Here is a 14,523-nt window from a genome sequence, read left to right as displayed (position 1 = left end):
TGTGAGCCAGGCCTTCTCCTCCAACATCAGTGCCTGACCTCACAAATGCACTTCTAGAAGAATGGTCAAAAAAATCCAATGAACACACTGCTAAACCTGTAGAAAGCCTTCCCATAAGAGTTAAAGCTGTTATAGTTGCAAAGGGTGGGCCAACTCCATATTAACCCCGCAGATAAAGAAGGCAGACTTCCTAAAACGTTTGGTAATATATAGAATGAAGTATGGTTCTTGCCTTTATCAGCACTACAGATATACAGCCAAAATATGTAAAAAAAAAAAAAAAAAAAAAAAAAAAAAAAAATATATATATATATATATATATATATATATATATATATATATAGTCAATAAAAATGTCATGCATTTACTCATTCATTTCAAACATTATTTCTCCAAATATTTTATTTCAGAAATCAGGCAATTTACAGATTATTTTTATAATCAAACACTGAATTCGCAAGTTAAACATGATTACCATACAGTATCTGCCTCTAGCTTATACCATGATATTTAGAAAATGTAATACAGATATCAAAACTAATCCAAATCTAAATTCAAACACCTTACACCTAGATATAAACAATAAAAAACAATAAATAAACAATAGCTGCCAGAATTCATGCCAAACACTGATGGCATGAATGGTAATTGTTGAATGTGAATTAGCACTTTAATTATGTTTATTCATAATAAAAAGCAGAGAGGGTTTGCCTGTAAGAAAGATTGTTTCATCCAATAAGCATATACAGCATTATAATAAATATGGCATGATGTTTTCAGTGAATAAGAGCAGATACAGATACATGCAGTGAAGACATTTTACACCGACAGCATTTTCATAGATATCTATATAAAGGTCTTATTGTCATGCTTTAGCACCACTCTTGCATTCAATTCACAGATTTGTTTGTAATTCAGGTGTAAACATGATGTTTGGTCCTTCAACTTTAAAAAAATAAAAATACAAATATTGCCACATTTGTATGTAGTAGCCTATGTAAATATACTTGACTATGGTTGATATGGGGATTTTCAAAAGCAACTTTCTGAAATTAAATCATGACTGCAATCAGTGAAATTTAAACAGCATTAGCTGCCTTCTGTTTCTATTTCTCATGCCCTTATCAGTGTGCACCCTCATGTCTAAATAGGATCACATTTCCATATATTCCTGCCCGAAATGAGAAAAAAAAATAGTGCTGTAATGTGGATGTTTAAGAAAAACTGTACAAAAGTCATGTGCCTGACACAACAACAGGAGCTAAAGCAAAATAGAGCCTTATAATAAAAATATAACTCAGAAATGAAACATCTACCATCTATATCATCACTATTAATGTACTCTAAACTGTGGATTGAAAATGAAAACTATTAACAAAATATAACAAACAAAATAAAAGTAAAAATATAAACTACACTGTAAAACTTGATAAATTTACGTGATTTTGAAAGTTTTTATGCTCAAGGCTGAATTCATTTGATCAAAAAGACAGTACAAAGAGTAATATTGTAAAACATTATTACAGTTTAATTTAAAAAATATGCTGATATGCTGCTAAAGAAACATTTCTTTATATTCAAGGTCGAAAACCTTGTGCTGATTCATATTTTTGTAGAAGCCGTGATGCATTTTTAAAATTAAGTTAAAAAAAAAAACACATTTTATTTGAAACAGAAATCTTGTGTAATGTTTTTACTGTCACTTTTGATCAATTTAATGCTTTCTTGCTGAATAAAATTATGAAATTATTTTTAAAAAAAAACTGACCTCAAACTTTTGAACAGAAATATCGAATATATTGTTTATAATATATTTATATATAAAAAAGTGGTTTAACTATAAAACTTACACGTTGAGCTTATGCTTAAACTAACGAAAGAAAAAAAACTATTTTCAAATTTAGCTAATAATCAAATTATTAAGATTATACAAAATATAGTTTTATATTAAACAATTTTGTGTCTGAATAAGGGATTATTCTTTTAAATCTAAATGATTGAAGAATTTTTAGATATTTTACTGGACATCTTTTTTGTATTTAAAATAAAAAAAATGAACCTTTAATTTCAAAATGTACTTGAACAGAAATGTGAATGCTCGTACTGTGAATAAAAAGATTTTGTAACAAAGACTGTGGCTAAATTTTGAAACAAGATTTGAGATTTGTATCATGATGTAGCTGTGTTTGAAAAAGGGTAGATGGTGCTTTCACAGACACACCCACACCTGCACATATATGAGAGACGGATCTCTCTGATCAGTGCACATCCTTGGAACGAGGTTGATGATATAAACCGGGTAGCACTGATATAATAAAGTGTCACATGAAACATCCAACAGTTGCTATACTGAGCTCTAAAAGACCCACCCAACCGGGACCCACTGCTGAGCTCCTTTTAACTGCTCTAAGGAGGATTTGAGGGTCCTGTACACCTGTTCCAAATCATCATTCACTACAGTGAGGTCGAAGTAGTGCCCGTACACTCTTTGAATCTTGGCGCTCTCATCCACTGTCCTCTTTAGCTCTGCGTCCTGTTGAAAAAAAGACATCTTAAGGATGAGATTAAGGAGAACCAAAGTTAGTAAACAGCTACTGAATGGGACTTACTGTTCGTAGTTTGGTCGCCACTCCTGCCTCAATCCCAGATCTGTTCATGTCCTTAAGCACCTCAAACTCAGGGGCTTTGATAAACACCACATACGGCAAAAACTCAGATGTCCTAAGGACTTTTAGGGCCTATTGGCAAAAAAATAAATAAAAATAAAAATCTGTATCAAAACCAGATCTACTACAAAACAGCATCATATACTCTTAAAAATAAAGGCTCCAAAAGAGGGTTTTTGCAGAGATGTTATAGACAAATCAGTTTCTTCTTAAAGTGAATTCTTAAAAAACATTTTAATAATCAAAAGAACCTTTCTTCACTGTAAAGAACTTTGTGCAATGGGAAAATTCCATGGATGTTAAAGGTTCTTCATGGAACTATCAATGTTCAACTACTTATTTTTTTTTATAGTTTATAGAATATTATCAATGAGGAAAATGACAGGGAGAAAAGAGTTGTGGTGGTTGTAGAGGCAAATATTGTTGACCAGGAAGTAGTAAGTATATTAGCAAGGGTGAAGTTAGGAGAGCTTTGAAGAGGATAAAGAGAGGGAAGGCAGTTGGTCCAGATGACATACCAGTGGAGGTATGGAAGTGTCTAGGAGAGATGGCAGTAGAGTTTTTAACTAGGTTGTTCAACACGGTTTTAGAGAGTGAGAGGATGCATGAGGAATGGAGAAGAAGCGTTTGGTGCCGATTTTTAAGAACAAGGGAGATGTGCAGAGTTGTGGAAACTACAGAGGTATTAAGCTGATGAGCCATATAATGAAGCTGTGGGAAAGAGTAGTGGAAGCAAGGCTAAGGGGAGAAGTGGACATTTGTGAGCAGCAGTATAGTTTCATGCCAAGAAAGAGCATTACAGATGCATTATTTGCTTTGAGAATGTTAAAGAGGAAGTACAGAGAGGGCCAGAAAGAGCTGCATTGTGTCTTTGTAGATTTAGAGAAAGCATATGACAGAGTCCTAAGAAAAGAGCTGTGGTATTGTATGAGGAGGTCTAGAGTGGCGAAGAAGTATGTTAGAGTGGTCCAGGGAGCAGTAGGACAGTGGTAAGGTGTGCCGTAGGTGAGACAGAGGACTTCACGGTGAAGGTGGGACTGCATCAAGGATCGGCCCTGAGCCCAATCTCCATGGACTATGATGTTTGTGATCTGTAGTGAGAGAAGGGGGCAAATGGAGGAAAGTCTAGAGAGATGGAGGTTTGCTCTGGAGAGAAGAGGAATGAAGGTTAGTCGCAGCACGACAGAATACATGTGTGTGAATGAGAGGAAACCAAGTGGAGTAGTGAGGTTACAGGGAGAAGAGGTAAAGGAGGAGCAGAATTTTAAGTACTTAGGGTCAACAGTCCAGAGCAATGGGGAGTGTGAAAAAGAGGTGAAGAAGCATGTGCAGGCAGGTTGGAATGGGTGGAGAAAAGTGTCAGATTGTGTGATAAAAGAGTACCAGCAAGAATGAAAGGAAAGGTGTACAGGACAGTGAGACCAGCGATGTTGTATGCTTTGAGACAGTTGATTTGAGGAAAGAAAGGAGGAAGAGCTAGAGGTAGCAGAGCTGAAGATGTTGAGCTTCTCTTTGGAAGTGTAGAGGATGGATAGGATCAGGAATGAGTACTTCAGAGGGACAGCACATGTGAGATGTTTTGGAGACAAAGTTAGAGAGGCCAGGTTGAGATGGTTTGGACATGTTCAGAGGACGGAGAGTGAATATATCAATAAAAGGATGCTGAGGATGCTGAGGACCTGATGCTGCCAGGCAGGAGGTCAAGAGGAAGACCAAAGAGGAGGTTTATGGATGTAGTGAAGGAGGACATGAATGTAGTCGGTCTGTAGTCGGAAATTCAGAGGTCCAGTAACCCTTAAGTATGGGGAACACATTCCCTATTAACTACAACTTTTGCCTTAATTAACTCCTAATTTACTGCATATTAATATTATTAATAGTAGTTTTTGTAGCGTTTAAGTTTAGGCATTGTGTAAGATGTAGAATACGGTCATGTAGAATAATACATTAATACCTGCTTTATAAGTGCTATTAAACAGCCAATATCCTAGTAATATGCATGTTAATAAACTAGTTAATAGCGAGAATTCAACCCTAAAATAAAGGGTTACTGAGGACCCTTACCTGTGGGTTGACGTCCAGGATGCAGATGCGTCCAGCCTCCACGACTTCATGGATGGAGTCCATCTTGGTGCCGTAGAGGTTACCATCATATTCACCATGTTCAAGGTAGTGGCCAGCTTTAATATCAGCTTCCATCTTACTCCGGGATGTGAAGGCATACATCATATTGTCTCTGTCTGCTGATTTGGGCTTCCTAGAGGTGTCTGTGGACATTTACAATGTGATTCTTGATTAACGTCTGGAATACTATCAGTATGAAAGTGCAATTGGAGTCAAGACTCTATTCTCTTATCAGTACCATAGCGACAATTTGTTCAATTTAATGTGATTTAGCCGCTGAGGGAGTATCACGGAACAAACGCTGCAGGATTCAGATTACACCGTCATGAATGAGCTCTCGTGATGAGAGCTGAGGTAAACGCGACCACGCTCGCGGAATAGATTCACAGCGCATATTCAGTCTTGCACGTTTTCAGTTCATGCCTTTGGAAGCTTAACTTTCATAGGAATTGATTTGAGAAGTTTGAGAACACTCACTTTGCTCCGCACCTGATCCGTTTACATGAATACCTGCAGCTGCGAGCTGAGCTGTGAGTGCGATCTCCCATCCCAAATGCAGGGATTGGAAACATGCGGAAATGGCTCCCTCTGCTGGCTGTAGTCTTTAGACTTGTGCCAAAAATTCCTCAGATGACGCAAATTGACGATATTTGCGTCAATGGAGGATTTTTTCCATAAATAAAATGCATAAATCTCTTTTCTCAGGGGGATATGGGGGGGGGGGGGGGGCACAATCATACTGAATATACTCCAGGGTTTCTACTGATACAAAGTCATATGAAGTCACGCTGAAGTAACCCCTTTTAAGAACTAGTCTGAAAAACTAGCAATTAGTCGGGGCTAATCAGTCTGTCTTTTTGGATTCAAATTAAACTAATCTTCCTTTTCATGTAACTGACGACTAGTCTAAGCAGTTGATGCAACCGAACTGGAAGAGCTCAATCGAGCCGCGAGTTAATCTGTGGAGCTTTCCTTAACAGACAGCAACATCACTTAGGCATAAGATTAATAATAAGTGTGAACATATTGTGAATTCATTTAATAAACTTAGTTACCTAGCTTTTCAAATAGCCTTCAAATGTATTAAAATAAAAAATACCAGTTGACCCTCAGTTTTGTTTTATTCTTTGATGAATAGAAAGTAAAATAAAAATAAAAAACATTTATTTGAAAAATAAATCTTTTGCAACATTATAAATGTTTTTACTGTCAATTTAATTTTATAAAATTTCAGAAGTATATTGAATATATTGTTTATAATATATTTATAAAAACATTGGTTTTACCATACATCAAAATTAGATTATGCTTAAACTAACAAAAATCTATTTGCTAATAATGGGGTGTCAAATTATTAACGATTAATTAAAGATTAATTAAAGATATATTATACAAACTATAGTTTTATCTTGCACATTTCTATTATAAATGGATTACTTGTTGTATCTAAATCATTGAAGCATGTTTACATATGTTTAGGACATTAAGACTAATGTTTTTGTATGTAAAATGACCAAAAACTGTTCTTTAATTTCAAAATGTTTTTGAACAGAAATGCAATCATGCTGTAAACCTAAATATTTTGAGACAATATACTCTGGTTTTGAGGTTTGTTTCAGGATGTAAGGAAAAGGATTAATACAAAATATAAATATCATTTTCTTTACTAACACAGATGAAAATCAAAAGATTGTATCAATCACTCAGCTTTGGGAAGGAAGAGATACAAGAAAAAGAGAAGCTGGTGGAGAGGAGAGCAAAAGAGCAGGTATTGGGAAAAATATATATTTAAGGGCTTAAATAAGAATATGTGTAAGATATGTGATGATTAATTGCATGGTTTGAAAGCTGCTGTTATGGAATTTTTTTTGGCCTTCAAACCTTTTAAAATGCAAACCCCCTTTATAGCAAGCTTTTTTGGGGACCTCAGTATTTATAAAACCCTGTGTATGGCCCTGGTCTGAAACCCCCTAAAGCATTGAATTTTGCCCGATACACCTATGGAAGACTCACAGGGGATGGTGGTGCCGTAGTGCTGAGGGTCTGACACTAGCAGCTTATTCTTCAAACTCCGTCTGCCCACTCCAGGTGCTCCAATCAGAATCAGAGTCTTCCTGCGAAACGGGGGGACTTTTGCAACCTCCTCGTAGATCAGCAACTCATGCCTGTCAAAATCTGCCAGGGAATTAAACGGGGGGAAAATGTAACTAAATAACAAGTTGAGTTCTGAGTTTCAAAAGAGAAAAGATATGCATTTAAAGAAAAAGAAAACCGAACCAGCATTCTTTGTAGTCAGATACATCATTTTCTTCTTCTTCTTGCCAACCATTCCAGTGCAGAGATTGGCTGCAATACACAGTGATATTATTTATAGATACAAATATTTACAGCATTATTGAACCTTAACATAAGTGTGCACTTGATGTATGCAAATGTATTTGATTAGAGGAGTGGTGCAAAATCAAAAAAAAGAAAAGGTCTGAAAAAGAAAAGTTCAGAGGAATTGCCATTTGGTGCCATTTTATAAAGGCAGAGAGCTAACGCTGCTACTGCACTAATAAAATGCAGTTGCCATATCTGTTTTCTGTTTTTTATTATGCTCCACACTTTGAGAACCGCTGGATTAGACAATTAGACATGGTAAGGGTTCATATCAAATCCACCAGGGGGCAGTGCACACAAATCAACCATGAGTAGATTTAAAAACAGTTGAAAGACATGAATAATTATATTCAGCATGGATGCATTAAATTGATCAAAATGCTTTCAACATGTTTTCGGCAACACAGATATGCAGGATGCAATACTACTCTATAGGTACTCAAGATTGACATGAGATTGACTGAAACTGAGTGTTTCACCCCCACTTTATTGTTAATTAAAAATTTGAGTTGATACAATGAAGGAAATTTGTTTAATAAATAGAAACTCAAAATATTTTTGTATCTGAACCACATAAAAACTTTGATAAATCATGAAAATAGCACTATTTGACATGTTTCACTGCGTCATCACAAATATAAAATTCACACAATTACCCAATATGCTTACAAAATCTTTTAATATTTTAATAAAGATTGTCGAATCTCAAAAAAATGTTCATTGTATTAAATCAACGTTTTAATTTCAATGAACTAAAAATTGTAATTCTAAATAAGTTTTTACAGTGTACAGTGGCTCTACAATAACTTTATGAAGCGACAATAATAGTTTTTGTAAGCAAAAAATAAATAAAATAACGACTTATATAGTGATGGGCCGATCAAGTAATTATTGACAGAATTTTCATTTTTGGATGAACTAACCATTTAACGCATATATTTATATTTGAGCACCTGCTTGTGACAGCTCAACATCTCTCTTCACAAAAGCTTTCCTTTTCTCCTCCAAAAGTTGACTGGGAATCAGGCCAGCACTTCCTCCCTCTACATGACGTGCCTGCAAAGACACATGACCCTAATGTACAGCTTTCTATATCATAAACAAACATATATTGTTGTGTGTTTGCTAGAAATCTTAAAGAGAGATCTTACATTTTAAATAAAAAGCAGATATGACTATAAAAGGTAAAGGAACTTTCTGGCATATAATTCTACGTTGACCAACCAACCTGCCACCAGTTAACATCTTCCTGGTTAACGATCTGCAGAATGTCTCCACTTGAGAACATTAGTCCCGCCTCCTTGCAAGGGACGAGGTTGTCATTGGCAGGATCATAATCAAAATGGCACTTTACAAAAACCTGTAGAAACAAGGATAAGATCAATTCTGGCTGAAACATAATTTATTATTTTCATTCGAAAATTTAAAATGATTCAAAATATATGTGAACCTGGACCACAAAACCAGTCGTAAGTTGCACAGGTATTTTTGTGGCAATAGCCAACAACACTCTCATAAAAAAAGGTACAGTGCTGTCACTGGGGCGGTACCCTAAGGTACAAAAGTGAAAAGGTACATCTTTGTACCTTACTCACCCCTAAATGGTACATATTAGTACATTAAAAGGTACATATCAGAACTTTAAAGGTACATATTAGTACCTTTTTGGTTTTGTACCTTAGGGCACCGCCCCAGTGGCAGCAATGTACCTTTTTTCTGACAGTGAATAGATTGTATGGGTCAAAATTATGCCAAAAATCATTCGAATATTAAGGAAAGATCATGTTCTATCAAGATGTTTTGTAAATGTATTACTGGAAATATATAAAAAGACAGTTGTAAGTCGTACAGGTATATTTGTGGCAATAGCCAACAATACATTGTATGGGTCAAAATGATTGGATTTTGGATATGTATGGGTTCCTTTTATGCCAAAAATCATTAGGATATTACGTAAAGATCATGTTCCATGTTCCATTTTGTAAATTTCCTACTGCAAATATATAAAAAATGTATTTTAGTAATAAAATGCGTTGCTTAGGATTTAATTTGGAGAACTTTAAAAGCAATTTTCTCAATATAAAGACTTCCAGATTTTAAAGTAGTTGTATCTCGGCCAAATATTGTGCCATTCTAACAAACTAAACATTTATTCAGTTTTCAAATGAGTGATGTATAAATCTCGATTTCAAAAATGACTGGTTTTGTGGTACAGGGTCACAGGCCTTTAACCTAAAATGCCCAGCCCATCTGAAAGTTAAAATGATTTACCCCATCAAACAACAATATAAACGTAGTCTGCACGGATGATAGGATCAGAAGACAATAGTAAAAATGCTTAAAGCATCTGCTGAGACCGTCTATAACAAGCTTCTGCCTTCCAGCTCACGATCCTGTCTGCTCTCACAGTAAACACATCTGGCTTTAACTGAGAACGAGATGCTGCGCTCACTCCTAACTCTGTATCCATGACAACCATAAAAGAGCAGCAGAGAAAAACAAGAGGAAAGTAGATAGCAGTGATGTGCATATATGGAGCCACCAAAACCCCTGGTCACATGAGACATAATACCAGGTGTGAACGGGGTCGCTGATGCCCTACGCACGCAAGTACCCTGGCCGTGAGACTCTGAACATGTTCCGTTCTGTATTTAGGGACGGTACCTGTCTCGGGGGATGCGGCTCCTGGTAGCTGGGAAGGATTTTGAGGACCACACTGCCACTGGCCTCCTGCAGCATCTCCTGAAGCACACGAGGGTCGTCCCCAACCTCTCTCCCATTGACCTCTTTGATGATGTCACCCACGTGGAGCAGACCCTGCTGGTCGATCATCCCCCCATGGAGAATACGTGCGATCACCAGCTCTCCGCTCTCAATGCGGAACGTCACACCCTGACACAACAACATTACATGAAGTCGGAAACTAGTAGTCAAAACATTTAAGCACATTTTGAATTTGAGCAATGAATTCCCATGACTTTACTATGACATGTTTATATTAATGTACGATTTTAGAGCAGAGCATACTAACAAAACTGTTTATTCACTGTAGAATTTCATATAATAAATAAATAATCATGTCATTTTTTTGCATAACTATGAATTTAATTTAGTTATTTAGTTATGAAATATAATATTAGTCAAGTCAACTTTATTTATATAGCGCTTTTACAATGACGATTGTTTCAAAGCTACTTCACAGTGTTAAACAGGACAATATTGCAACAAAATTAGATTTGGCTGTACAGTCGTTCTGGAGAAAAAGGTGATGCTATAAGCTTATATTAATTTATCATATATCGACAATGTGAGCATATCAGTAATAAAGTTGATATAGTTAATTCAGTAATTAATTTTATTTGAATATTTAGTTGAAAACTTAGATCAAAATTTTAGTGTCCCCAACTGAGCAAGTGAGCAAGCAATATTATACTAATATGAGATATAAGTATAATATTATAACATTAGCATTTAATAAAATATTACTATGAAATGTAAATATTTTTATATAATCTAAAAGTTACTAAATAGGCAATGTATATTTAACATAGACATTTTATATATATCTGAAATCTATTTTTATACATAATGTACATTAATCTCATATTTTAGAACAGATCATTATCATAAATGTAGTTTTAATCATATCATGTTTTGCTCTAAAATATATTATGATAATTAAATGTAACATTACTATTATGTAAATATAACAATGTAATAAATAATTACATAGTAAAGTAATCTAATTATGTATATATATATTCACTACAGAAAGTTTGTATGATGTTTATTAATCACATTTTTAGAGCAATATTTTTTAATTTAAATAGTTAGTTCACCTAAATATTCTGTCATTAATAACTAACCTTCACGTTGTTCAAGATCTGTAAGACTTTTGTTCATCTTCAGAGCACAAAGGAAGGTCTATTTGACGAAATAGATGATCGCTTCAAAAAGATTATAAAGAGACCATAAAACTGATCCATGTGAATTGAACAGTTTAGTCCAAAAGACACTCGATCGCTTTATATGATGAACAGAGTCAATTTATGCTTTTATTCACACATAAACATTGATCAAAAAGCATAAACAGAAGCTCAACTGAACCTGTGTAACATAAGACCCCAGTGGTTCTCCGAACACGCTTGAGCTTCTGTTTACCATAACAGATGTGTGCCACGTCAGGCTAGATGTGTGCCTTAATGAATGTTCAAATGTGAATAAAAGCCTAAATTCAATCTGTTCATCATATAAGCAATCGTGTCTCTTCAGAAAATTTGGACTAAACTGATCAATTCATATGGATTAGTTTTATGATCTCTTTATGAACATTTTGAAGTGTCAAGTGGTCGTTGCGTAGATGTCAACGGAGGGATAAAAAGCTCTCAGATTTCATCAAAAAGATCTTCACTTGTTTTCACTTGTTCATTGTGTGTAGGTAATTAAAAAGTTATTGTGGCATTAAACATTTCTAAATGAAAAACAAGAGCTGTTAGTTTTAAATGATGGGTCTAATGTCTAATAGTTGAGCATTTTACTAAAAATGTGTTTAACAATTGCAAATGAGTGTAAAGCAAATAAAGTGCTTGCAGTTTTGAAGATTAGGGGTGAATGGGGTTCAAGTACACCTTTTAGTGTTTAAGCTTTAAAACAAAAAAGCTTTAATCTCATATTTTAGAGCAGAGCATGACCCTAATTTCCATTTAACCTTTTTGTTTAATATAGAATTAGTAATGTGATTTAATATAACATTATTATTATATACAAATTATACACTGATTACAGTCTCACCAAGTGCTCTCCAGCCACTTTGCGGATGCCCACCATCCGGATAGCATCAGCTGGCACCGGTACGCTGTTGATGGGCGGCTCCATGAAAGCGCAGGGGCTCGGGGGCGGAGTCTCACACGTCTGAGAGGCCACAGAGTCATGGGTCTCCAACAGAGACTGATCATCAAAAGCATGGTCTGTCAGCCATTAATCAGAATGTGTATTATTCTCTTTTCATTTCACAGTTTTGTTGCGCTGCAGCTGAGTACCTGGAAGTGCGGCTGGTTGAGAATGCGTGACAGCTCAGCGGCGGTGTTGCTGCGGTGTGTAAAGGGGCTCAACTCTCTCAGGATGTCCTGCACCAGCTCCACATTATTGTCCCTCACGGCCTCCAGTCGTGTCTCCTCCAGACTCTCTGCACTCTGGAAGATCATCCGGGGTTTAAACAACACATTAATCATTGGTTATTAGTTTGTTTTCCATGAATGTTTTCCATATATATATATATATATATATATATATATATATATATATATATATATATATATATATATATATATATATAGCTCTGAAAAAAATTGAGAGACCACTTAACAATGAGAAATCCAATCCAAAAAACAATGAGAAATTAAGTGGTCTCAATTTTTTTCAGAGCTATATATGTATGTGTGTATAATTATTATGTATATATTAATACACACACATGCATGTAAATATTTAAGATTTTTTTTATTTATTTATAAAATATTTACAGTTGTATATAATATAAATCGCTGAATGTTTTGTACATTGTAATGGAATATCTTTTGATAGTGGAAGCATTAAGATAATATACAGGTAAAATAAGAAAATAATTGTTGAATAGCCACCTAATAAGTGGGATAATATACACTCTCTCTTTTTTTCTTTTTCTTTTTTTGTGACTGCAGCATGTTTGGGTCTGAAGTTTTCCTACTGTATGCAGAAATAAAACTGACCACAGGGCTCTCCATGATGCCCTTGAGGAAGATGAGGTCCAGGTCATTGGCCGTGGCTGAGCTGGTGCTATCGCTCAGAGTGTCCAGCACCTGAGGCACTGCTGGGGGGGAAGAGAGACCAGATTATGCAGCTGTTTATGAGATACTGTGTTCTTTGATCAAACACACACTCACACAATCTGTTATATACTTATTTCTTCACACATGGACAATATTATCCCTTTTACATAAGTACATCAAGTACATTTCAATTGTATATGAAATATATTTGAATCCATTTTTAACAGACATTTACCACAGTTTTTCCAGAACATGACATGTCAGTAAGAAAAAGTACTTGAACTATGCCTTTAACTATTGAAATTTTACTGTGAGTGTATGTAATATGATTTAAACTACAAGACTGACTTTTAAATGTAGATCACAGCCCCTTAATCTAAGAGTTTCATCAGAATCACACAGCACGTATTAGCAGACACTACAGGGCAAGAAAATGTCAAGTGGACCTCTAGGGCATGATATCACTAAAGCTGGGTATCCTTGTTTGTGCCAGCATTCTTTGGCACAAGTGTGTCGATGTTTATAAGCACAGCGCCAGGAAAATCCCCACCACAAACAATAAACCTACCTTCAATGACCTTCAGTTCTGTAATTCATTTATTGTGATCTGTACTGTTTGGCTCAACTTCAAATTCTGAGAATGATTTAAACAGCTTTGTTGTGGCTACTGTTTACGCCAAAGGCACAATACAACACAAGTTTGCCGTATTGATGCTAAGCCATCTGCATTAGGGTCCAAAGAAGTGCAAAGAACAAAATATATGCAGTAAATAAATGCTTTCGTATTAGATGGAAGAGTTTGTTACTCGTTATTGAATATAATTATGGGGTTTCTCCCAGGGGTTGATTCTCAATCAAAAAATTTTTTTATTTTGCTACATGAAGATTAAAACAACATTTGGAAACATTTCATCATGCATTCATACTTTGTGTGGAAAATGAGTGCAAAAATATTTCATTGTGTCTATTTAGAATGGACAAAATATTAGTTATGACATTAAAATAAGCAAGACAAAAGAGTTGGCCATTTGATCATAAAAATCAATGTAGGGCTGGGTATAGATTCTAATTTTCAAGAAACAATATTGATACGATATTAAATCCCAAGAATCGATCTCTTAGTTTTCATCTGATGAATGAATAACACTTTGAAGTGCCTCCATCCAATAAATTGCAACAAGCTTTGTGATTTATTACTCCTGACTTTAAACAAAATCTCAGCTTTCAAATTCTGTCAATTATATTTCTAGAAATTTAAACCATAAATGCAGCTTTGGCGCTCTTTAACGTGACAGATCGATGTAGCCGCTTAGATCAATTGTAAACAAATCTCTTTTGCTTTATTACTAGATACAGTGCAAAATACAAATGGATGAACATCAGAAGGTATGTTAAAAAATACAGTACAACTTACCGAAATCCGAATCAATATGTAATCCCTCAATCAATGTTTCAACCGACATGAATACAACCGCATGTAAACAATGTCACGTAGCCTATATGTTGGATTTCCCTCAGAAAAGTCATCCAAAATTACATTTAGC

At 35.1% G+C, this 14,523-nt stretch overlaps 1 protein-coding gene across 2 annotated transcripts in view; it reads right to left on the bottom strand.

The window, feature by feature from the left end:
- Positions 1-1,642: 1,642 nt before the first annotated feature.
- mpp2a (MAGUK p55 scaffold protein 2a) overlaps positions 1,643-14,523 on the bottom strand; it is a 19,804-nt gene continuing 6,923 nt past the window's right edge. Inside the window, exons 3-13 of one of the 2 annotated variants that reach the window (XM_067417237.1) lie at positions 12,920-13,017; positions 12,212-12,364; positions 11,964-12,119; positions 9,837-10,064; positions 8,401-8,532; positions 8,126-8,228; positions 7,068-7,136; positions 6,804-6,965; positions 4,731-4,933; positions 2,610-2,738; positions 1,643-2,533 (exon numbers count right to left, since the gene is read on the bottom strand). In XM_067417237.1, the coding sequence (XP_067273338.1) occupies positions 2,357-2,533; positions 2,610-2,738; positions 4,731-4,933; positions 6,804-6,965; positions 7,068-7,136; positions 8,126-8,228; positions 8,401-8,532; positions 9,837-10,064; positions 11,964-12,119; positions 12,212-12,364; positions 12,920-13,017 (1,610 nt within the window). In that variant the 3' untranslated portion in view covers positions 1,643-2,356. Of the gene's footprint in view, positions 2,534-2,609; positions 2,739-4,730; positions 4,934-6,803; positions 6,966-7,067; positions 7,137-8,125; positions 8,229-8,400; positions 8,533-9,836; positions 10,065-11,963; positions 12,120-12,211; positions 12,365-12,919; positions 13,021-14,523 lie in introns of both variants that reach the window. The other variant, XM_067417229.1, reaches the window with a different exon arrangement.

The sequence above is a fragment of the Pseudorasbora parva genome, chromosome 2 (assembly GCF_024679245.1).
Source record: "Pseudorasbora parva isolate DD20220531a chromosome 2, ASM2467924v1, whole genome shotgun sequence".
NCBI lineage: Eukaryota > Metazoa > Chordata > Actinopteri > Cypriniformes > Gobionidae > Pseudorasbora > Pseudorasbora parva.
Note: the sequence above shows the minus strand (reverse complement) of the source record. Positions and strands in the feature narration are given on the sequence as shown.